Source organism: Aplidium turbinatum, chromosome 5, assembly GCF_918807975.1.
Source record: "Aplidium turbinatum chromosome 5, kaAplTurb1.1, whole genome shotgun sequence".
In the NCBI taxonomy this organism is placed as follows: domain Eukaryota; kingdom Metazoa; phylum Chordata; class Ascidiacea; order Aplousobranchia; family Polyclinidae; genus Aplidium; species Aplidium turbinatum.
Genome location: NC_137476.1, coordinates 3,701,372 through 3,726,525, shown reverse-complemented (window position 1 = coordinate 3,726,525; position 25,154 = coordinate 3,701,372). Strand labels below are relative to the sequence as shown.

At 39.3% G+C, this 25,154-nt stretch overlaps 1 protein-coding gene across 1 annotated transcript; it reads left to right on the top strand.

Moving 5' to 3' along the window:
- LOC145770416 (single-strand DNA endonuclease ASTE1-like) lies at positions 1–24,815 on the top strand. The gene is made up of 12 exons (XM_082582060.1): positions 1–164; positions 449–544; positions 956–1,071; positions 3,470–3,657; positions 4,511–4,681; positions 6,367–6,574; positions 9,618–9,664; positions 10,113–10,186; positions 21,196–21,920; positions 22,809–22,934; positions 23,891–23,957; positions 24,611–24,815. The coding sequence occupies exons 1-11, from the start codon at positions 1–3 to the stop codon at positions 23,950–23,952; spliced, it is 1,977 nt and encodes a 658-aa protein (XP_082438186.1). The 3' UTR covers positions 23,953–23,957; positions 24,611–24,815.
- The last annotated feature ends 339 nt before the right edge of the window (positions 24,816–25,154 follow it).

Sequence of the window (25,154 nt, the reverse complement as noted above, 5' to 3'; positions counted from 1 at the left end):
ATGTGTAAGGTAATCAAGGTGATGGGTATTAGGGGATTGACAACATATGTTGAGGACAATCAGAAATATTTACTCCAGGAGGCAAGGATTTCAGACCAAATCTTTGTCATCGATGGCAACAGTTTATATTACTTCCTCTATGAAGAAAATAAACTTGACATAAGGTGAGACGGAGAGATTGCAGTATTTTGAATTTTTCCTCAGCCAACAAAAAACAATTAATTTCCTGACTGTGTGTTAATCTAGGACTCACAAAATGAACTTCAAATGTAGCCGTGTGCCTTATGGGTATACAAAAAAAGACTGCAAGCTACCGACAGCGCTAGAGCAGAGTGTTTTCTCAAGTACAAGTTACTCTTGAAAACAATACAGTTGTGATTTGTAACTGTAACATCAGCTTGGCTTGAAACGGCAAGTAACTCAACAAACAACACAAGTTTCTTTTCAGGCATGGTGGAGATTATAAGGAATTCAAGGACCTCATCCACCTGTTCTTTGATAATTTGCAAAAGTGTTCCATCCACTCTCTCGTATTGTTTGACGGGTAACTAACTTGCTTTCTTCCTAGTAGGCCTAGGCTACAAATATATGTACGATTGCTTTCTATCTATTCCCTCAGTTTGTATTATCCTAGCATGACTGTGAATCACACACACACTTTTGCTGCATTTGTTAAGAATACGTACGACCGCACATACTGGTTACATGAACGGATGAAAAAAATTGAAGAATTGTTTATGTAAATAACTGGATTCGTTTGTAGATTGCGGTTACTACTCCGGAAAAGAACACTTTAATTTATGGCGTAAAACGTTTTTCTCTGTGATTCCAAATCCAAAACATGTTAACAGTTTAAATGTTGCTACAATAACCAGAGCGTTCTTCAGAATCTATAAGATGTGCGGCTGTGGTTGCGATCAAACCCATCGAAATAAACATGACCTCTGTTCACTAGAGCCTTTGATTTGAACAAGAGAGCAACTCAGCTTCACCGGCTACAAAACTACGTTGAGTATTTGCCTGATGTGATGTCACAAAAACACAGGAAATTAGTCATTCCATTATTGGCAGGTGGGAGGTAACTGGGATGTAATGCATATTGGTTGATGTGTTTATCGTCTGTGTGCAATTGACGTGTTTTCCTGCGGATTCTAAGCATTTCAATGTACAGGATGATCAAACCAAGCGTAGACAAATATTTATTGAAATAACAGTACATCCAAACAGGAAAAAATTTACACATGTGAAGAAAAATACAAAGAAAGGTATAAATAAACAAAATGTACTCTTATTTTTTAATATATCCTCCTTTTGTCTTCACCAAACGCCTTAGTCTGTTGTGCACTTGACTGCATGAGGCACGCAGCCACCAGTTTTTTATACAGACGTAAATTATTCGCTGTCCACTGTCCAGGCTGTGCATAATCATCAGAATGACCGTATTTATGCAAAGAATAAAGAATATATCCCACTGAATGAAAGGTGATGTTCCAGAGACAGAAACCGACCTCTGTGATGGTTTTGGGTGAGCTAACTTCAACTGGTCAAAAAACTCCCTTCTTCTTCATTGAAGAGGGAGTAAAAGTTAATCAACATGTTTATTTGAGAATGATGAAGAAGAAATTGAATCCCTGGATCAATGCAACATTTGAAGAATACGGAATAACTCTTCAACAAGACGGGGCTGCGTCCCACACAGCGAATCTTGTCCAGGACTGGTGTAAGGAGAATATGGCAGGGTTTTGGCCAAAGGAATTATGGCCTCCATCCTCTCCTGATTTAAACCCAATGGACTTCGCAATATGGAGTATCTTGGAGAGTGAAGCCTGTTCTTCATATCATTCAAGCGTTACTTACAGCTCTGAAGGCAAAATTGCGCACTTGGAAAAAAATATCATCAGACACCATACGTGCCTCATGCAGTCAAGTGCACAACAGACTAAGCCGTTTGGTGAAGGAAAAGGGAGGATATATTGAAGAATAAGAGTACATTTAGTTTATTTATACTTTTCTTTGTATTTTGCTTTATATACTGTATATATATATTTTTTTTTCTGCTGTGATGTACTGTTATTTCAATAAATATTTGTCTACACTTGGTTTGATCAGCCTGTAAATGGGAAATTGTCACATGACAGCCTAACTCTGTTGGATATGTTGCATGAAAGAAAATAGCTTTTCTTGGAACTCGATAAAATCATCTTTCACCTATAAATTGTTGTTTGCATAGCGGTGTTGATAGCATATTGATGTTAATGTAAAATGGGGTTTACTTTAATTATGTTTTACTGTTGATTGTGCATGTTACTGTGATATTTCTAAACATAGATAAATACACTTCTAGTGACTGATCAGAAAAAAATCAATTCTCTTTCGCTGTTTTTTTCTTTTCCCCAATAGCTCAGTTAGTTAAGCTCCAAACTTCACGAACGAAGAAAGTGCAAGATCAAGCAACACTGGTTCGACTCTCGGGGTGTGCAAGGACAGCTCACGGATATGAAGGACAACTCTCCATTCAGCCGCACCCGGTGGATGGAATAATTCACACACAACAGCTTCAACAATCGAAAACTTCCCTCTCCCAAACTCGGTGGCCTGGCCTGCGTGAGTAGTTCGAAGCCTCTACATCTGCAAGCATTCAAAACTGTCAAAATTAAGCTCTCAAAGAAGCCTTCCCAGTCCAAAGATAAAGATTCCCATCGTCTATTACATGTCTTGACCTTGAACAACTGAGCATACCAAATTTTCAGTGTCACTGCTTTGTAAACTAAATGGCTTGTGTGAAAATGTGTTTACGTTGTCATGACAATTTGCCCTCTAATCAAAGTTTAAATATTAATTTCAATATTTCTTTTCTTAATTATTGATGCGGCTAAAACACCAGATATGTTTCTCGAATGTCAGCGTTTTAACTTTAGTTTGTTTTATGAAACTTTACGTGAAATCAACGTAATATATGACACTTTGCATTGGTGGATATGATTGAGATCCCACGGTATATTGCATGCTTGGATCCAGCTGCCATCCGTGCTTACAACAGCCTCAGCTCATTGAGAATCAAAATGTGTACGAGAACGCATTTTAAATTGAATTGCCCAACACCCGTTAACCTTTTGAAACACTTAAAGACAATTTACCAGATTGAAATTTTCGCAATACCCCGGTAGATGTTTTTCAGCGGTTAGAGCTTAAAGTGATCCCATAATTTTTGTTAAAAGATTTTTCTACTCGATCAAGCTGTGGAACTGCGTTTGAGTACGAAACTTAGCTGTCGATCATGCGACTCAGGTTCGAAACCCATCTATGCTCAACGTTGAAAATCATCTCTCATCTTTATACGAAGGCAATTCAGACCGAACTTCTAAATGAAAGATTTTGAGAGAAAGAAACTGAGTGCATCCTCCATTCATACCAAAATTCTGGTGTCTGTCCATTAAATCATTTTTTAACTTTCTGTGCCTTGTTGCAGGGGAAGTGTTTCAGCAGTCACTAGAAGAACTTGACATCCCTTTTGTTTACACTTTGCAAGATGCTGATCGGGATGTGGCCCGAATCGGAAACCAGCTGAATGCTTTTGTTGTTTCCAATGACAGTGATTTCTATGTCTTTCCTCTTGTTTGTGGCTACATTCCTTTGAAGCATTTGACATGGGATGAGGTAATAATGTAGGATGTGTTGCATATCACTTGACATTGTTCGTCAATAAGATGCCACTTGAGGTCAGGAAATTTTAGAATTTCCATTCTTGTATCACTTCCTTTTCAACGTATGTTCGCCCTTGCTTGTGAAATGTTCTTCATAATCTGTAAAAGTTCGTGGTTTTGCCTCCACTTTTCGAAAGTCGATGACGTCGTAGTAATGTCGTCACACTTGGGTGATTGTGATAGGTAGCTAGAAATATGAAATACGAGCTGCGATAGTCTATTCTATACTCTATGTCTATAGTTTCCATTCCGGTGTGTTTTCGTTACGGTCATTCATGGAGCAGTCAAAATTTAGCTTCAACATTGCGACGAGGAATTCCTACAAATTTTAGTTTGCCGTCTTCGTGTGAGTGGACAATGGACCTCACACAATCGGCAATGATCTTCTACTACAGCGACATGACTTGTATTTTGTAATGTCATGGTCTTTATATACTCTAAAGTCTAAAGCAATGGTTTATATTTCGTTTGGTACCAATGTATTTATAAACTCAAAGTCTGATTAAAATAGCTCTAGTGATTATGATGAACTTATATTACTTTTAAGCTTGCTAGGACATTCTGTGCATATTTGTTGATCTTAAACTGGATTATAGTTTGGTAGCAAAAGATGAAAGAAATATTTATAGAATATTTACATGTTTAATGAAATGCTTTTCTACACTTATTATATTTATGATGTTGCAAAGCATTGTGGTAACATAATTAACACCCACGCAAGAATGTTTTTCATTTTAATCATCAGAAATCTAAAAATTGCTATTTTCCAGACATTTGGCCACATTGAGCATTATTATGTTTTGCAGATAGTACGTCACGACAGCGCCTGCTACATGCGCGGAAGGATATATAACGCTTCCAGATTTTTCGATTTGTGCAATTTTAAGCCGAAAAATTTCCCTTTCTTGGCTGTTCTGATGGGTTGCGACTGGGTGAGGGCTGAAGTATTTTTTCAATTCACCAACACACTTATGCAAGTAAGATTAAGACTCAGTTTTAACTTCATTTTAACGCTAAGTCCGTTTAAACTTCTAACCAACACATCACGTTTAATGGGTTTCAATGAAGACAATGTATCACAATTTCTTGAAGGTAGTTTGCTATTGGGCGCATGGCAAATGTGATGTGACAAGCACCTTTCTTGCTGTTGCCCTGAAGACGACTCATCACGTTTCAATAATTTCCTGTTGTTGTCTGCAGCTGGAATTTTGTTCGGTAATTAGTAATTATGCTAATCATGCGCTCAGCGTGAGCTATCAGATGCAACCGTAACGTTATTGTACAGTTTAGTAATGTCAAATCGACTTGTAATTCAACTAAGATGCTTTATTTATTGAACACTAGCAAACTTTAAGCCAAATTATCCAGACATTTTACCATTAAGTTGAGGTGCAAAGATCCTATTCTTCCTTTCTTAAACCGCTTGGTTCATAGCTGAAATCAAACTTGAATCTACTGTACTCTGTACATCAGGGTTGCCCCAACTAATGTTAACTTAACAAAGGTCCGGTTTGACAAGTTGAATGTTTTTAGCGGTCCGGTAAATAAATTATTTCATGCGCATTACGCAACCACGAACTACCTGTACCGAATCGTTTTTTTTAGGTAAAATGTATCTCGACTTGAATTTGTGACAAAGTGTTTGGGGGTCTTGATGGCTTAGCTACTAAGATAATCACAGAAAATTTTGTTTCCTCCCGTAGAAATGTGATTAAAAAGGCCCTGAAACACAGCAATACAAAGGTTATATTTGCATTTAAGCCCGAGGTCCACCATCAACACCCAGAAGTTCCGGATTCGGACCGCGGTCCGCTAGTTGAGTAGCCCTGCTGTACATGATAAGCATTGTGCACACTTAATGTGATTTGATTTCATTAATGGAAACTAGGCTACACTTTGTTGGTTTGTTAGTTTTTTCATGGCCACCTGGAGATGCGGCCTGATTTGTCACATTTTGCAGATTTTGATTACAGCTACTGCTGGTGCTTGACTGACATTTTTTGAGATGTTTTTCCTTTTTGCTGGCTCTTAATGATATAAAAACTTTTTGTTGGCTTGGGGAAGCAGTAGCAAATGAGAAAAAGTAAGTTGCAAAACACTGAATCAGACTGTTATTGAAAAATTAACAGTCTGACTAAAATCTTCGAAATCAAATTGTCATTGTTTTTCAACATGTGAGAATGTTAAAACCTATATTGTGTCATCTGGCGAAAATAGTAAAGAAAGCGTAACAATATAATTTGTAGAAAAAGTTTATTTAAACTGTCGCCCAAAACTTGAAAAAATATATATGGAAATTTCTGCAAAATGTGACAAACCGGGCCGTAACTTTAGGTAGCCATGGTTTTTTGTTTTGAGGTTTACGATTCCAGAACATAATTTACTACTCTGGAAAGTCTAGAAAAACTCCCACCACCACGTTTTGCTGTTTGGTAACATTTTACGAAATGTGTAAGTTTCTGGGCAGCCGATTGTAGCATCGTATAGACAGCGATAGACACGTGTTTCGCCCATGAGGCTGGGCTCATCAGTATCGCAACCTTTGAAAATGTTATCGCACCCCATCAGTAGAACACCCCTTCTTCACATTTTACGAAATATTGATCCACCCCATAAACATTCAGTGTTCGTTTGCGATCAAGTGCGTTTTTGTGTTCTTCAGTACGCGAGAAAGGGAGGCCGGTGGGAAAAGAGACAGAGTCGTGTGGAGTCAGTGATGACCTGGTTATCGAATCACAAGTCCGATGACTCGATACTGGTCGAACTTGAGGATTATTTGAAATCAGATGACATAATATCTACTGTCAAATGGTGTCTGGATTTCTACCGAAATCTACCTGAAAGCTTGGAAAACCAAAGCGTCTTAAAAGGTGCTTGAGTTATTGATTTTATCACTAAGACTGTTGAATTTTAAACGCAAGTGTTTTATTTTCTGAGTTTTGTTTGTATGTTCTGTGCGTTTGTCCTTACGCCTTCCATGATCGTCGGCAAGTGAAATTGTCATCAGATTTGACTATTTCAGTGGTTCTTAACCTTTTGCCTTGTTGGCACCACCTTGCATTCGCCAATCAGTTCTCAAACTTCTTCTTTAAATGGCTGATAAGTAATATGCCTAGTCGTGTTCTGATCAGAAAGTTTTTTAAAACTTGCTTAACAAATAACAAACACAACTTTTTATGTCATTTTATGTAATGATTAAGCAATTACGCATCCCCTGGGAACACGTCACACACCCTTGAGTGGTTCGTGCACCCTTGGTTAAGAACCACTGATTTCAGGTATTGCATACTCTGTTCATCTGGTGGCCCCGTTCTGTCATTGTCACGTTGCCCATTGACCTGCGATCCAGTTCAACTGGAAGAAAAGTTTCATGCAAACAATGGCACATGAATAACACGGAAAATACATAGTAAATTATCGCGCTAGCAACAATTGTGATGATGGCTTGGAATGGGGGTTTTAGAACATCGAATAGATTCCATTCAAATTAAGATCCGGTTTGGTGCGTTCATGTGGACGTCACATTCACTTTTGTCATCATCGCTTGTGTATTATGCAACAATTGCTGCACGAGTGTGCACACGCTGATGAACGTTCGAAGATAGGACGTTGGGAATCCATTTGTTTGTCTTAATTTCATAAAAATGGCACCTCATCGAAATATGGGGAACTTTGACTTTACTCGAATAAGATTAGAGACTATTTATGGGAAAGGTGGAGATTAAGCTTATGTTTTACTTTATCTCTTGTGTGCATGTTGCATTTGTTTGTGTCAAGTCGGTCGGTAATTGTTCAAGTCAATATTAGTCTCCACACGAGTCGCAAACTGAAGTTTGAGACTTGTTGCGAAAAACGTCCAATGCAATTCCCCTTTAACAGAAAGTTATTCGCATGGGTTTGAATGGGGAAAGGCTCACTCCACAGAGTCAGTATTGCAGTTCTCAGACAATAGGAGTTGAAAATATAGTTTGTTTGATTGCAAGATAACGGTGCTTAACAGCGGCCGACCTCCCCCCATGACATGAATGGATAGGTACCGAAAACTAATGTTGCGGTGGGATGGGGGTGTTTTTGACAACATTTGCTCCTCACTACCTACTTATGTGTCATCGTGGACGTGGAGGGTTGGCGGTAGCTAATGGTGGAAAGTAGTGGCCTATAGCCATTGGTAACGGTTCAAAAAACGTCGCTCATTGAACAAGAAATCGAACAACACGATATTGGTTCAAAGTCTACTTGCGGAAACAACCAGAAAAGATAATTAATCATTTTAGTGTGGTTAGTTGGCTACTACCTGGCGAGCGGTCTCCTACTGCAAAAACTGTGGTGCCATCAGTTGGTATCATTTCGTAGGTTTGTGCTAATACTCGCCTCATGCTTTTTGACAAACGAAATGCGTACATGACTAAAGTCCGGTGCGATCTTAATTTATAGCATGTAGTTAAAATTATGCGCTGAAGAGACTGGGTTTCGCTAAATAATAAGCTTGTTTATAAATAGCACACATACTGCGAAACTGTAGCGCTGTCTCGAAACGACAACATGTTTGAAGCAAATTAAAAATGATTTTTTTTACTTCTGCTAATTTTCTTGGAGTCTTGCTTTTCAATGCTAATTTGTTGCAGACTATGTGTGCTGCAAAACATGAAAGAGCCCAGCTGGTTCAAGCTTTACTTCCATGTAAATTAATTCAACGTCTGTCGAAGTCGAAACAATGCAAACGCGTCGAACTTCATCACACCTCTATAACAAAGGAGGCTGTACTGTCAGATGATGATGAAAATGATCTCAGATTCTTGTAAAGGTCTGAAGTGTGACTGTGTAGTCTAATAGTCTTTGAAGAATAGTTGGCAGAAACACCAACCAAAACGTTTTGCAACAAGTTAATCAAACAAAGAACTTCACGAAAAACATCTAACACTTACAGCAACAAACTAACAAAAAAAACATCAGTACAGATGTAATAAAAATAGCAAAAAACTGAGAAACTTTTCGTAGAGTAGGCTTCAATGCTTCGAATCAAGTATGATAATGAAAGAAGAAACTGAGATGGATCAAGAGTAGACATTACCTAGCTAGTGAGTTTGACAAAACGAACTTTGTCCCGGTGAAAGTCTAAATACATTGTCCCGTAGCGTGTGCGCCCTTTCAGCAACACTTTTGAAGCATGTGACCTTTCAACCTCTTTGTTTAGGTTTTTTGTTACATTGTTACTGACAGCCATTCAGTACAGACAGATCATTCACTGAATGCTTTGCCGATTTTGAATCAACATTTGAAATGTGTGTACCATTCTAAACAGCAAATCAATCGTTTTTTTACATTGATTCAACATCTGCAGATACAGCAGTTTACCACAAAGCAAAAATGGCGTTATTGCTGCATTTTTTAAAGTCTTCTGTGCCGTTACTGAATGATAATGTTAACATCTTTCTCTATGTGTTGTCAATGTAAATCCTTGGAAAAATTGACTGTAGAAAGCTTTAAAGCTTCTGATAAGAATAGAGAAGGATGAATGGTAGTGTATGAACCATGCACATACAATGCTTCGCGCTGTTTCTGGCAGTAGGCCTACGTAGTTTCATATTTGAGGTTTGATTAGTTTATGGACTGTGCTGTATACACAGCACACTGGTATTAGAACCTTTGATTCTTTTTCCTGCATCCTTTCTGTGGCACTGCCTTCAAAAGTACACACGCTGCTGCTGTATTGGTTGGTTCAACGGAGAAGTTGCATAGCTTGTTTGAGGAAATGCGTGTTACTACTTTATTGCTTTTGATTGCAGACAATGGACAATGTTTTTTGTAATAAATTTAACCTTTCATATTACATTTTTTGTACTAGCTCAAACTGTTCTTTTTTGTTGGCTAGTGTCGATATTTGGTTTAAGTTCTGTTATTTCATATTCACAGATCAATTAAGATCTTCAATATCAAATGCCACCTCCGCTCGATCCAAGGTAGGATTAGCAACGAATAGTCTGTAGGTTTGACATCGGGTGATGGCAAAGTGATGTCAACTGATAAGCATGTGTTTTTCGTTTTGTCTTTACAGTTGTTGGTCATCCCATCCACAGCTTGATCAATCTTGAAACTGAAACAACATTATTTCTACGGGGGTGGGCAGCAATTTGATAAAAAAATTAATTAGAATTGTTCTTGTGGGATTAAAATATTATATGATGAAAGCAGCAAACTGTTGAATTTGTTTCTTTTTCAAAACGGGGATGTTCATAAAGCAAAGTCTGCATTTTTGTGATGACAGAATAGTTTAATGTTCTAGTGAAGTTATAATTCCATAATGTTATCGTTATAAAAAATGTCTGCAGACGTTGAATCAATGTAAAAATGACGGATTTCGCTGTTTCTGTGCCTGATTGCACTTATGGTTCACACTTTCGCTTCCAGATCGCACTGGAAAGATGTTATGAACGACTGAAGAGTTTGCCAAGCTCCGAAAACCGACTGACAGGCCTGGCAAGGTAATTGATCACCCGTTGTTTTTCGTCACTAATTTTTAAGTTGCTGGTGATAGTTTCTATTGCTTGACCGAAACGCTGCGATTTGTTGCAGGTGCTCACACAGCGAGAGGGCAAAGACTTACCAAATAAAAAGCCAGCGTTGTTTCTCGTATGTTCGATTATTGTCTGAGGAGTTTGTTTGGCCTTTCTATGATTCTCTTAAGAATAAGAATGATAAGGTAGCAGAGACATCTTATAGTTGCTCACAATCGCATAGCTGCAAGAAAACTGAGTAATTCTCATCTGCAGCACAAAAGCTAGTTGCTTGGTGTAAACAAATATGGCATCTTCATGTCTGCTTCGTGCTGCTTTTTTTCAAAGTATAACTATGCGTTGTTTTAACATATTTCTTGAAAAGATTTGGAATGCGTTTAATTCGAACACGCACCTGTGCAAGCTCACTTGTCCGTGCGCTGTTGGTCAATGACCGCTCGCGCGCACTGGTATGCCTCGCTATTGGAATATTTACATTGATGACGTCAATTCCACCAACACTGGCCGTTCTGGCAGGTAGCTTATAGCACAGAGCGCGTTGCTGACGAAATGGCTGTAATTGACCTTAAAAAGGGATCATTGTCAGATTTCCATCAAGTATAATCCGTTATTGTTACATTGATTCAACGTATACACTGAGCAGATGTTAAATCAATGTCAAAGGGACGTGTTTTTTCGGTTGGGGTGTTCCTGCCATTGCCAATGGATTGTGTTTATGTTTCATTAAATGTACCGTAATTGCAGACTGGAGTAGCACTCGTATCAATTCGTCACAGCTTCAAACAATTTATCTTATTCCCCTCACTCGTTTTGGGGAAGCAGCTCAACTTTGCATTAGCTTCATGTGAGCTTCACATAATCAAAGTAATGGTCATTTATTGGAGACGCTGCGAAACATTGGAAAACTATTTTTATCTCTGCCCTGCCGCTGCCATTGTTTTTGGAGCAGTGTTACGTGTTGTTTTAACGTAACCAAGGAACTCTGGAAGTTTCCTGTAGTCGATCAAAGTGCCTCCATATTGAAATGCAACCAGACGATCGTTTTCTTCATGGTGTGTTCATACCAAGAATGTAATTAATATTCTTGTGGCAAATACTTCGCCCAGCTATCTTTGTTGAGCTCAACAATTGGACGATTGTTTGTCATTTCGTACATTTGTGTTAGTTCATTCACTCACACACAGTGGATCAAAAAGCGAGTGAACGCAGCAATGCCAAGCAAGTTGTTTTAACATTACTTTTTCTTGAAATGTTTTAAAAACCTGTCATTAAAATATTCATGTTCTATTCCGTCATTAATCCCAATGGTGGTGTTTCCATTCAAATATTTACGCTTCTGATTACTTTGCCAATTCTGTAAAATGTAGCTTGAAATATGAAGTGAGTGTGGATGTTGAGTAATTAATTAAGGAATGGCTCCTTCGCGTTACTTAGCATGTTCACAGCGCACTTCACATGTTTTCTAAGCATTAGTTGTATTTGGCAAAGTCAAAGTTTTTTCTAGAGGTTGATTATTATAAAGAAATTCGAATTTAATCTGCAGCTTAAGAGTCAAACAAGAACATTGATATTCCTTGAACAAGATAAGTGTCTGCGTGCTGAGAGGGTTTAACGGATGAAGGACACACTCTTAAATAACCAAGCTATACCTCTAGCATCTCTACAAACGTTGAATCAATTAAAAAATGGTTGTCTGGTTGAGAAAATTTCCTCCAGTTGTGTTTTAATTTCTTTGACAAATATTTGGCTTTGACTCGTCATTCCACCTAATTTCCAATCGAAACTGCCAATTGCGAGCCATAATTAATTGGTGCTGACGTGTTGCTAAACTTTTCAACATGAACTGTTTGAGAACAGCACAAATGAAGGAATGGCCTTGGTGAAACATAAATGGGACTTTGGAGACTTGGAGAGTGTAATGTATGATCAGTGAACTAAAAATCTTGGTCAGTTGCCGAATCATATTGTGAAAGTTTTAATTTTTGGTATACTACGCTTGAATTAAAGGCTGTGCTTTCCGCACTGAGCAATTGTGGTGACGTCAGATCACGTCACTTGTACAACTGCGGGAATTTTCTTGAAACTTTCACGCCATGCAAGCATTAGGTTGCGTAATTTTGCATTGTCATGATGTGTAGCGATGCGGTTGATCCACCGTTTGTCACCAAATATCTACCCAGCTAAACGAAAAATCTGCTCTTTTTACATTGATCTAACGTGTGCAAACGTTACATCAATGTAAAAAGGACCGGTTTTACCCAGCCAAACGAAAATCTGTCTTTTTTACATTGGTCTAACGTTTGCAAACGTTAAATCAATGCAATAGGAGTAATAGGACCGGTATTGCCGGCTGGATAGATCAATTAATCAATGGTTTATTTGTCAGTAACAGGAACATAGTACATGTTTGAAATATGCAAGTAATATACACAATGCAAAAGTCACACAAGTTCCCATACCGACAGGGAGACAACGAGACGACCATACGGTCTACTAGCCAATTGCCACCCTACGGAATGACGATTTTGCCATTTAAAATAAAAGAGAAAAAATAAACGTTAAAGCGTTCCCGCGCTTCAACATACGCACCCAAAAAAAACATATTTAAAATAACGTAAACACAAAATTTCAAGAAGCAACTAGCAAGCAGAGATTACTCAAGTTTCCGTCTGAACATGAAGTGCATATGAAACTGACAAGTTGATATCCATAACATTGTTACGGCTGGATAGAAGTTGATGATTGGGTCAAATTTAGGTGTTTTGAGTAACCTTGAGAAAAGGCTTGTTCAGATTTTAACTTTCATGTGTGTCTTTAAAATGTGACTTTGGAGAAAATATTTTCACAGTTCACAGTCTTGTTGCAACGTCTTTGAAGTTACCGAACAATTGAGGCAGATAATTTTATGACGTCCTTGTTTCTTGGCGTCGTCTTTCTGGCGCGGTTTTTATGAACAGCACAATCAGCACTGAAACTCGTCATAAAGGAGGCTACCCTGTATGAGTGTGGCACTCGATCGGCAAAAACTGACATTTTTAACATTGTTTCATTGTCGCTGGAGCTAGATATTTTGTAGAAACCGGATTTCCAAATTTTACTGTCTTATGATAGTTTCGAGCACATTTTCAAATATTTTGTTTTGTTTCTTGCATGGCCTTTAAAGTTGCGGCTAGCTATGTCATATTTTGTGAGCAATTTCTAAAAGGTCTAGTTGTGTTTTTTTGATCTTTACAAAAGTAAAGAGATGTGCGGTAGTGTTAGTTGAGGTTACTAACAGTTCTGGAAACTTGTTGCAGTTACTTTAGTTTTGTTATATACCACTTAAATTTGATTATACGACATCAATTTGATGAATCATATAGCACATCTGTCTTTATGAATCTGCATTTGCAGGAGGGGGATTGTCGGCTTTTTTCCAATCCAACTTTAGTCTGGGTTTTAGCAATTAGCATACAACAGTATATTCTAAGACCTGGTAAAGAAAGGTTAGAATATACGTCCAAAGCTTTTGAAATTTCTGTTTAATCACGTAGCCTAGGGTAAAGTGACTGTTTTGCATTGTAGTGTTGAGGTTAGTTTGGGTTTACAGAACTCCGGCTGCATGCGGTGCTCTATTGGTGCTATTTGTGCATAGAGTTTTACCATTTTTTGTTTGTAGTATTATCAAACCAAAACAGCTACAAGTTTTCCGAACTATTAGTAACCTCAACAAATACTACAGTTCTTTACTTTTAAAAAGATCAAGAAAACAAAAGTACGTTTTATAGAAATTGCTTACAAAATATGACATAGATAGCCGTAACTCTAAAGGCTATGTTGCAAGTGAGATTTTTGTGGCGCATTTCTGTCGTGAACAATTTTTTTCTCTCTAATGGCTCTGAATGCTGCTACTGTTGCGTTTGTTGAATTTTTGTGGGGATTTGCTGCTAACTGCAATACTGTACTTTTAAAATTTGAAATGGGTGAAGCTTTTATTGTATCAACAACTTCATGATCACATGACTCTGGCCGCAATATATCACTAGGCCTCTACTTTGTGTTATTTTAATATATTCTGTTTAAACTGAGAAACAGACTGTTTGACTTGGCAACCGGGTTGTTCTAGCTCAGGGGTTCTTAACCGGGGGTAAATTTACCCCCTGGGGGTAAATTTCACCTACCAAGGGGGTAAATTTACTGAATCATAAATTAAAGTAAATTTCATATTTTCAATTATTAAAAAACTGGAAACTTAGTATTGCACTCGATTTTGATTCAAATTTATGCTTAGGCCTAATGTAAGTTTTCGTCTTTTTCTTTTATCTCCACGCAAGTAGACAACCAGTTTCATTTCAGCAGCGCATGTGTGCTACATTTTTGGAAAAAATGGATAAATTAATTTCTTTCAACAAAATAATTATATCCTGGAATCATACGGGTTTACTTTGCACAGACGGTGTCCCTTCTATGCTCGGTGCTAAGTCTGGCTTTACAACTCCGGTGAAAAAACGCGCACCGAACATCATTTCTACTCACCGTGCCCTTCATCGACATGCACTGACAAGCAAAAACCTTCCAGAATATTTGAAAGCAGTATTGAAGCATGTGGTTGAATGTGTGAATTTTATCAGGACACGTGCTCTTAATCATCGTCTTTTCAAAGTGGTTTGTGATCAGATCGGATCAAAACACTCTGTTCTCCTTTATCACACCGAAGTTCGGTGGCTCTACATAGGGGTCTTGTTTTGTCTCGAGTTTTCGAACTACATGGTGAATATGAGACTTTTCTTCGAGAACGCAAATCCCCGTTGAGCTATTTGCGACAACAAATTTATTGGTGCATTGGCTTACTTGACAGATATTTTTTCAAGTTTGAACCAGCTCAATATGCAAATGCAAGGAAAAAGTGTTAGCTTTAGACAAAATTAGATCTGAGGAGTAGAAGAGTTCAAAAAAGAATTTACGCAAATTTTCCAACATTTGATGATTGGAAAGTCAGTAGAAGTCGCAACGAGATTTCTGACCTCAAAGTCGAAATATGCCAGCACCTTGCCGCCTTAAAAAAGAACTTTGACGGTTACTTCGAAGATGAAAGTTTTAACAGTAGCCTACTGCTCTTTGGATAAATCATCCCTTCGAAACCAAGTTAGAAAGTATTGCTGACGATGATCTTTGCAAAAATGAATTGATTGATCTTCAATGTTCAACAACGCTTTATTCCAAATTCGTATCGTGCAATGGTGACTTTTCCAAGTTTGGTGTGGATTAGTCGAAGAGTTTCCTACGCTGACTAAGCGTGCATGTGAAGTTATTATACTTTTTCCAACTACTTATCTGTGTGAAGCAGGGTGCTCTTCATTGTTGACTATTAAAACAAAACATCGATCTCGCTTAGTTTCCAAAGACGACATGCGAGTAGCTCTTTCAACGACTGTTCCAAGGATCTCCAAAACTGTTCGTGGAAAGCAAGCACAAAAGTCATTTGAGTAGACATTATTTTTCACAGGATCCCGTCAAGAACAATCGTGTCTTTGGCAAATAAACAGCTTGTTTCTGATATTTGCCAAGGTAAATCCAGACAAAAAAAGATGTTTTGCATTTCTTCGCATGGTTGACTGGACTCGATGACATCACAAGGGGCCATCAAAACGGTGGGGGTAAATTTTACTTTTTTCATTCGGCAAGGGGTAAACGAGACAAAAAAGGTTAAGAACCCCTGTTCTAGCTTATGGCTGCTTCTCGTTTACCAGCTTGTCATTGTTGAGCCATTGTGTTGATGGCTATTGGCGACTGCGGTTACGGCCGACGTAGGGGTGGCGTACGCCGTACATGTACAAACTCAGACAAAAAGGGTTGCCATTTTACATCGTATTTGTTCAGCTACCCTGAAACGATGTAGAATGATTTTATGGCGACAGTTGTAGACGACATGTTGCTTGGGGTCTTGGCAGAGACCCAGAGTGCTGCTGCCTGTGAGTGCACATGGTGAGTTGCGGCGGCAACCCCATAATCAAGGATTGCCGCTGCACAGACCACCCCATGGTATAGAACGCCTAGTCTCCACTGATGATGACACCAGGCAGTGGCTAACCGACAGATCAATCAATCAATCATTTTATTTTTCGTCATTAACGCGTCCGGGACGAAAACGATACTAACTACAAAAATCGATATAAACCTACCAGCACGTTAACGAACGGGAAAAGGTGGCAAAACCTTGAAAGGTTTAAAACGTGCCTGAATGAAAAATTATGTAGTAGGCTATATATCAGTAGTTAGCACGGCCACAAAACCCCCCAAAAAAAACAAATAGCAAAAAATAAAACAAAAACAGAAAGAAGCACACATGTAGTAATGAATGACAGCCTAATGAAAAGTGTTGTGGATTGAATTTGCCAGTTCCAATATTGATGTGGATGAGCAGTCATCCCCTGATATATAGCGACAACACGAGAGGAGAAGTATTATCGTATTTAAGGGTCCTGTCCAATGCAAAGGCGGGCGCGTTTGACCGTCTGCCAACCCCATATTGTACGGTGACCAGGTTACCAAGAAAAAACTTTCGTTTTCTCTTTTAAACGTTAGCTTCCGACTTCCGTTGTAGCTGGCAATCTACGTCAATACGGCCCCTTACCATTTAATATTCGATCAGAAAGGACACGGAATTTAAAGTTTGTTATCGTTAAAGTCGATTTTGTTCGTGTAATGCTGATGAGGTGTTCTCTTGATTTACCACGAAAATTTTCATTCGAATTAATTATCGAATGGTTTGCCTTGCCAAAGCTCGTGTTCTGTTTCATGTTTGTAGCCGGGTGCGTTGTAAATATATATATACTGTATGTCGCAACGATTCAAAGGAAACTTTTGAGGCATGTTATTCCCGTTCCTCTGCCTACTCATGTACACCCAACCAACAAAAGTTTATATTTTGCATCGTTTCGAAGTCTGGAGACGTTGAAACGACGTCAAAATGATGCCTTGTTGGCTGGTTGGTACATTTCGTGCTGAGTAGCCTATTTCAACAAGCATTCTTACAACGATCAATCAACTTGACAGCAACTTGCAGCAAAATTGCTGCTCTTTTTCATTCATCATCATCATTTTAATTATAATGTCAACAACTGATGTTATTGTTGAATCAGCGATAAACTATGATGCAGGCAAAATGCACTGAAGCTTGTTCGATGACGTAACCAACACTAAACATTTATGATGCATTCCCTGTTCACGGTCATTACACAAATTGTGAATGTCGATGCTATTTGAACTCGGAATGGCCCGTTTCGGTGAGTCCGATTCGGTGAGTCCGACCCCTTAACGTGGGATTTTTTCAATTTTTTTTTTAATTATCGGGTACCTAGCCTAATTATCATTGCCGTTTTAGGGTTAGGGGTTAAGGATTAGGGTTAGGGGTTAGAGGTTAGGAACTCACCGAATCGGACTCACCGAATCGGACTCACCGAATCGGACTCACCGAATCGGACTCACCGAATAGTAGCAGACCCATTTGAACTATGTCGTTCAGAAGTACAGGTTGCCTGTGTCCTGGTTGCAAACTACAATAAAGGGTGAAGTCCTTGTGGTTTGATGCTCTGCTGTATGTGAAGCACTTCAGCCAGAAAATTAGTCTTTTTTTGCATTGATTCAACGTCTGCAGCAGTTAAAGTAATGTGAACTGTTAGTTCAGACCGCACGGTGCCGACAAGTTTGGACAACTAGAACCCTTTGATACGTTTGTCTCGCAGTTGGAATGGTAGTAACTAGTGATGCAAGCCGCGCCGTGCCGCGCCGCGTACGCGGCCGCTTTTGACTTTTTCGCCGCGTGCCGCGCCGCGCCGCGTGGAAAATTGAAATGACAAAGCCGCGCCGCGCCGCTTGCCGCGTAAACTTTCAACTTTTCAAGAAAATCAGTTATGAAACTCAAATTTAAATTGGAAACACAGATCAGTTTTTTTTCCCTTTGGAAACCCTAAGCTGGAAAGCTATGCAAATTGCAAATGCAAATTGCAAATGGCTTGCGGTTGACAGGGTTTTGGGGCTGGCTGGCTTGTCAGGGAAGCTGTACGAATGTTTTTGGTTAATAGCCTAGCTGATAAGCTCAGCTCCCAGTTACCAGGCTATAGGCCTAGCGCAACTACCGCATTAGTTACTATAACAGTTAGCCCAGTGAGTTCAGGCTATAAGTTTAACTCTTGTGTGTGTAGTTCATATACGTACCTAGCCACTGACATTAAAATTGCATTATTGCTTACAAAAAGTGTTCAAAAGTCCTGATACTGGATCCAGGAACATTGTATTTGTCTTTGTTTGTATTATGTCGTAGAACTTAGATGCATTGCTGATAAGAGAATATAATCTGGTTAGCCTAGCCAATTAATGCACAACTGTACTGGTACCGTACCGCAGGTTACCAGTTATATGCCATGGGTGCTTTTTGCTACAATTGACTTTCTAAAAATTAACGCGTTAAAATATTCTTTAAAATTTTTTTAATTTGCGGTGTGCGGTGCGGTGCAGTGTCAAAGTTCCAGATAAATTGCGGTGTGCGGTGCGGTGCGCGGATAGATGAGTCAGTTGCGGTGCGGTGTGCGGATAGAAATTTTGGGTTCGCTGCATCTCTAGTAGTAACTACTATCATGGAAATGTTTGCTATTGCCATAAAACTTCATTGAACAATTTTTTATGCAAATATTAAGCTTAGTCATTATTATTTTGCCAATTAACATTTTTGGATTATTTTTTCTATTTTTAGAAAAAAATTCCAAAACAACAAAATCTGTAAATTTTCACAATTACTTATTTTTAATTGCTGCTGTTGTGATTGTCACATTTCTATACGATTCTTCTGTTAAGCATTTGGTTGTTAATTGATTTAAAATGCCTCATTTCCTGTTTGTTCCTCAAATCAACCGGCTGGTTTAATGGGGACAGCAACGATTCACCGCACCTATTCGTGTGATGATGGTCTTTTTGCTTGTGGCGAGTAGCCTACCTTCCGTAGTCATAGAAAGAACGATAAAAAAAGCGTTGGTATGATGGTTCCGGAGATCTTGATTCATGTTCATGGAATCACGGAAAGGAATTCTGACACTAAGCAACTCAAGAGTTTGTTCTGTAAAGACCGACAAAAAAATTCTTTTGGAAATTGTTGGTGCATTTATTTTGCTCGACTAATATCTCGTTTTTTTAACTTTTCTTTATTGAATTCTCCTGTCAATCTCTCGGTAGCATGGCAGTATGATAAAGATTCTTTCAGTGATAGAACGTGCGATGATTGAAATGCTCTATCTAACCAAACAGCTTTTAGTCAAATGAAGACATCAACGATGAGTGCCTTCACGCTGCAATTGCGCGTGACACTTTATCTTATTGTGACGCAGTTATCCACAGTCCATCGTCTTTAGGGTTATTGCAGAACAACGCCCAAAGCTAAGAGGCCAGGCAGACCACAACGACCATTATCATACCAGCTCAGTGGCCGAGTGGTTATCGCCTTTCGGCTCTCGTGTTGGTAAGCCTGAGATCGATTACAGATCAGGTCAAACCGAAGAGTTTAAAAGCGGTACCGATTGTACGCAGTGAGAATCAGTCGGGTAATAATGTGATGACATCGTACACCTGATATAAAAATGAGTCCTGTGGCAAAAAGACCTTTGCATTTGTAGAGCCAATTAGTTTCAAATAATTGTTTGCCAGTTATGACGTGACAGTGGATGATATTGATGTTTCGGGCAACAAATCAATTCTTTTTGTTGAAGTTTGTTTCCAGATAGTAAATCAATCCTTTTTTTGCATTGATTCGCTGTCTGCAGACGATGAATCAATGCAAAAAGGCTCATTTGCTGACTTGGTTCCTCTTCATGCTTGGCCATCCAAACTCGTCGTTTCTTTTTCGATCACGTGATTTCTGCTTATCCGTGCGACGTCATAAAGCGGACGAAACGCAGGAACCGCTAATCACGTGGTCAAAATATTTTGGGTCACATGGCTGGCAGGCACTGTTGGTTCATAGCTTGGAATTTCTTAAACAGTATCAAAAAAAGCATTTGATCAAAGAGATCATGTGAATGAAGGAGAAGAACAGTCGCTTTCATGCGGTCCCTCCTATAAGCAGCATGAAAATGCGAAACAAAGACTGTTTAAACCGAACCTCGATCAGAAACGTTCAGAAAACTTCACGGAAACCGCTCTTTTCAAAGCACGAATCTGAAACCGACAACCGACTTTTCAAACAAATTATCAAATGTATAGTTGGATAATTGTACCAGCCAAGTGACATTCCATTGTGCTTCGGTGTCTTGGTGAGAGATCTCACAAACCAACCTCGCTTTGCTCAACCCTGATGTGACCTTTCTTATTTCGAGTTATTTTTCGAACTTTACGCACCCTCATTTACAAAATCTGCTCTTTTTTACATTCACTCAACATTGGCCGACGTTGAATGAATGTAAAAAAACGGAGATGTTAGACTATATCTTCATTTCTCTTCAGCAATAGCGTGAATTGGCGCCGAGGGCAATTGACGTCATAAAGCATTGATCTGCAGTGACCGAAGCTGCTTCAAAGAAAGTTATTTTTTGAACTTTCGGTTACCTGAAGGACCGGATATTTTCCGATAAGTTCGATTACATGTTTTTGGATGATTTAGGAAACTGTTACTGGTATCTGTAACTTATGAATCTTTGGTTTGTTTAACTTTTTATTGCTTCAGAAAAGTGCTCAGTTTTAGCCATTAGCTGTTTTTAAACTAAGTTTCGTTACATTACAATGAATAAAGAATATTAAGTTGTTGCTAGTCTGGTTGCCAAGAAGCCTGAAACAAGGCTGCACTTAACGAAGCCATTGTGATGTAATTAACATGCCACTGTGCTCACGTTTCGGGAATTTTCCAAACTTTGTTTAGTCGTTTGTCCATTATGACGTTGGCAAGTTCTGTGATGTGGCGAATTCTCACAGTGCAGCAAACACGCGGGTGACATATCGATGTTATTTTGCAGGTGTGGGACCTTTCCAAATGCAATGTTCAATCTTGACCGAGAAAACACTGTTGTGTTGTTGCCAGTCGCCGTCGGACAACCCTGTCAAAACTCTCCTCACAGATGCAGTTATGACGTCAGATCATCGGCATACAGATTAATGCGTATTGAGCACGCGGATGAATACGATCGACGCGAATTAAATTATGTGAAAATAGGTCCACCGAAGACAATCACGAGATGCGCCTGTCGCGCCGGCTACGAGATGATGACACCCCCAGAACGATTCACAATGGGGACTTCCACTCAGCTAAAAGCGTCGAGAAAATATTTTTTAGAAACGTTACTTGGTTGTGACGTCATCAACGGACGACGTCACGAGAGTTTTGAACAATTTGCGCTTTCAAATCGAGACTTGGAATTGTTCCTGTCTGTGTTTGTCTCATGGGCTTTGAAAACGAAGCCACCACCCCCGATCGCCTGTGCCGTCGCTCTCGCCATATGCGACGCTCCCTCTGAACACGAAGATCGGGTATTATCGAAATTTGTCGGAAAATCTCTGGACGTTTTAGACTCTTCGTTGGTGAACTATATCAGCCAATGGCAAAGCTGTTTCAAGTACTCGCTGATATTGAACAGAATGTTGTCTTCTCCACTGGTGGAACCAGTTATTGCCTACAATTGTACAACCATCGCAAAATTAATTTGTGCTCTCTCAAAGCTCAAAGGCGGAGTCGTTTTGCAAGGTAAAGTATTCGATTGGTGCTCACAATATGTAACGCCCCCTGCATATAACTACTATTTGTTTTATTAAAAATTGATAATTTTTACCAACACACGCGGTGTTTATTGCGATGCAAGTACTTCAAACATTGACCCTGGTAAAGTGTGAAGCGGACCGGTAAGAACCATTTTTGACGCAACAGTTAAATGAACACCATGTGACGCCGATATGTTTACTTGCAGTGCTGCCAGTAGGTCGGTGTACTGGGGCAGCAAGCTATGTTTCAATTTCGTCATACTTTATTTTTCAAACGTCATTTAAAAAGTTGTACAAAATATGTAATCAATGTAAAAAATGACTGATTTGCTGCCTGGGTTGTGTCCAGTTCCAATCACGTCATTAATGTCATTGCAACGTCATTGATGTCATTGTCATTGATGTCATTGATGATGAACACGTCATTGATGTCATTGCAAGACACAGCATGACGCCCTCGATAGTTGCCGAACCGACAGTGTGGTCTAGTTTTGAGTTTTATGCCGGCTCGTAAACATTGAATTTTATTATTTGCACTGTGTGGTTTGTCAACATGACTTTCATGTTTAAGCGTTTTGTCCGAGGCGAGTTGGGAATATTTTTGCACATCTATCCGGTTTTAGTGCGTTGGCTTGGTTGCTAACCATCTGCTTGTGGAATCCATCGATATGCAAACACTGTTGGCTGTGTATGTTGGTCGAATATTAAAATTGTAATCACGAGCTCTGGTCTGTATATCGACCTGTTTCCTTGATGACCTTTGTAGAAAGCTAATATTTTGGTGATACGTTTATTCAACATCTTATTACGTTGTCTGCACGTTTCATTAATTCGCCTGCACGTTCTCACGGGAAATTTGTTTGGTTGTGATTAGTTTCAGATAAACTCCGATCCATTCCTTCAATGAGAAGTCGTTTTCAGGCGTTCTCTACTGCCACCCACCATTGCACCGACCGGACGACTTTCAAATCCTTCGATGACGTAGAAGCTGGCATGGAAGGTGAGCCGTAAGCACATCAAGCTAATCTACAGATCCAAGCCGCCCTTTTATACTTATGCAACGTTTGCGAACTCACCTGATCAGTAGTTTTCAACTGTGAATTTAACCTTTAAACTTATTGGGGTGAGTATGATACGTGAAGGAGGTGGATTCGCTGCTACGGATAATCCAGACTGTATGGGAAGTAGGCTACTTAATTTCATATTAGATACTTCTTCATATTATGGTCATTAATGATCGTGTCCGCTGCTTCCGTTATTTTGGCACGCCATGAAGTGTTCTGCCAAAACAACCGCATGCCTTAAAGCGGCGTCGAACCAACGTCCTCTTGGGCAAGGTGGAGGCGATCTCACCACTCGGTTATGCACCCGACGGTCTACTTTCGTATCGTACTTGCCGTCAGCTCATACTTTCCGATACATAACCTTCTGATTGCTTCACAAGGGCAATCCTATGGCATTAGAATCCTATGTTTTTAGCCATAAAGTTAAACAGAATGAGACTGATCGCCAGGTATTTAATTAATTATATAACTGCAGACAGTGCACACCGTTTCGACCTTCCGGTCTCCTCAGTGCAGTAGGTACACTGGAATGGCCATGGAGATATATACGTCCATGTGACATTTTCCCATTTGTGGTACCTAAACACCAAAAATGGTACTACTGCCAACTTTGCCAAAGTGCTTAAACTGCAAGCAGTGAGCTTTGCGCAATGCATAACAAAGAGCCACCAGTAAAGTGCTCAATCGGCGTTAGCCAAGAGCGTCCATCTCTTGCATTCGTCTGGTGACGGCGGGCTGCCTGAAAGCTGGTTCAGCATCTTTTAAACACCTTGTAGTAGCCTGGTCTGCAGTCATCAGAAGAAGTCATCAGAACGCATGAACATGTTTCATAAAGTTATAAAATGATGTTGCACTTGCTGAAGTTGTCCAATCATTGTTTTTGTTGTCGCAGCTCTGGAATTAAAATCACCGCAAAGAAGAAATCGTCACAAACGAAACTCGGTAAAGTTGTAGCACAAGTAGGTGCATTGTTTGCCCACAACGAGCGATGGAACATTCTGTTTATACTTTTAAATAGTGATGTAACGTCCTCACAAGAACATTAGCTCTTTTTGCATCGATTCAGCGCCAGCAATAAAATAAATGTGAAATATACTTTTGCTAGCCATGTGAGGTACCTTAGTCCGAAAATTACCCCCGGGTGGTACCTTTCCAATTATAAAACAGAAGAAACATTTTCTCGTGGGAAACCGTGTGGTCTGTGAGGAAGAATTTACTTGAAACGTCAAAAGCTCGTGATATCAAGAGCTGACTGCTTGGCGCTATCAGACAGTCGAGCGGCTGGTTGAAGTATTTTAGATTCGACGCCAGCTGAAAGCGCACTAGATGCCTTCCTGTCTCCAATGTGGGTGACCGTCTGAAACTGATCTTCAACTGGCAGTTGTTACAGGTTGAACGTCAGATGTGCGTTTTCTATTATTTGAAACAATTTAGTCTTCCCAGCTTTGCCATGTTGCTCGAATCTGTCTTACATTGGATGTTGGCTACGTTTTTATCACAATTTTAAACACGTGCAACATAAGCTATAGTTTTATGCAAAACAATCTAAACTGAATGGGAGATGATTTTAAATATAGTTTGAAGGCCACTGTTTAACTGAACACCTTTTCAGGTTAAAGCTACCCGCAAGAGAAACGGCGATCAAGGCTTTCATCAATATACTTCGTTCTGCTTCATTGCAATCGTGCTCTTATTGCTGCTCTTTTCAGTCATGCTTCAGTGCTTTTTTTTTCAGTAAAAACTTTCATTGATGATTTTTTTGTGATCGTGAATTCCTTTTTCTACAAAATTAAACTTTGATGCTTCTAAGCATGTCAGCTGGTCTTGAGTTTATTTTAGTGGTTTAAAGGGATCGTTCGTATAGCCTACAGTAGTCCCAGCTTATTAAGCCCACTGTTACGATCAATCGTTTCCCAGATCAAACGTCACATAAAACCGTTCAACCGTTAAAGTCTAATTAACCTGGCGTCTTACGTCATAAAACATTGCTGAAAATGATGAAATGTTGCATCATTCCGATTTTCCTCGTGTGGAATTGTACGACAATATGTTGACTGTTACGTCATAGATGCCAGTTACTTGCGTGTTGAAATATTCCATTAGTTTCGTTACTTTTCGATTGTTATGACTAGGGCAACCAATTTTTTGACCTAAAA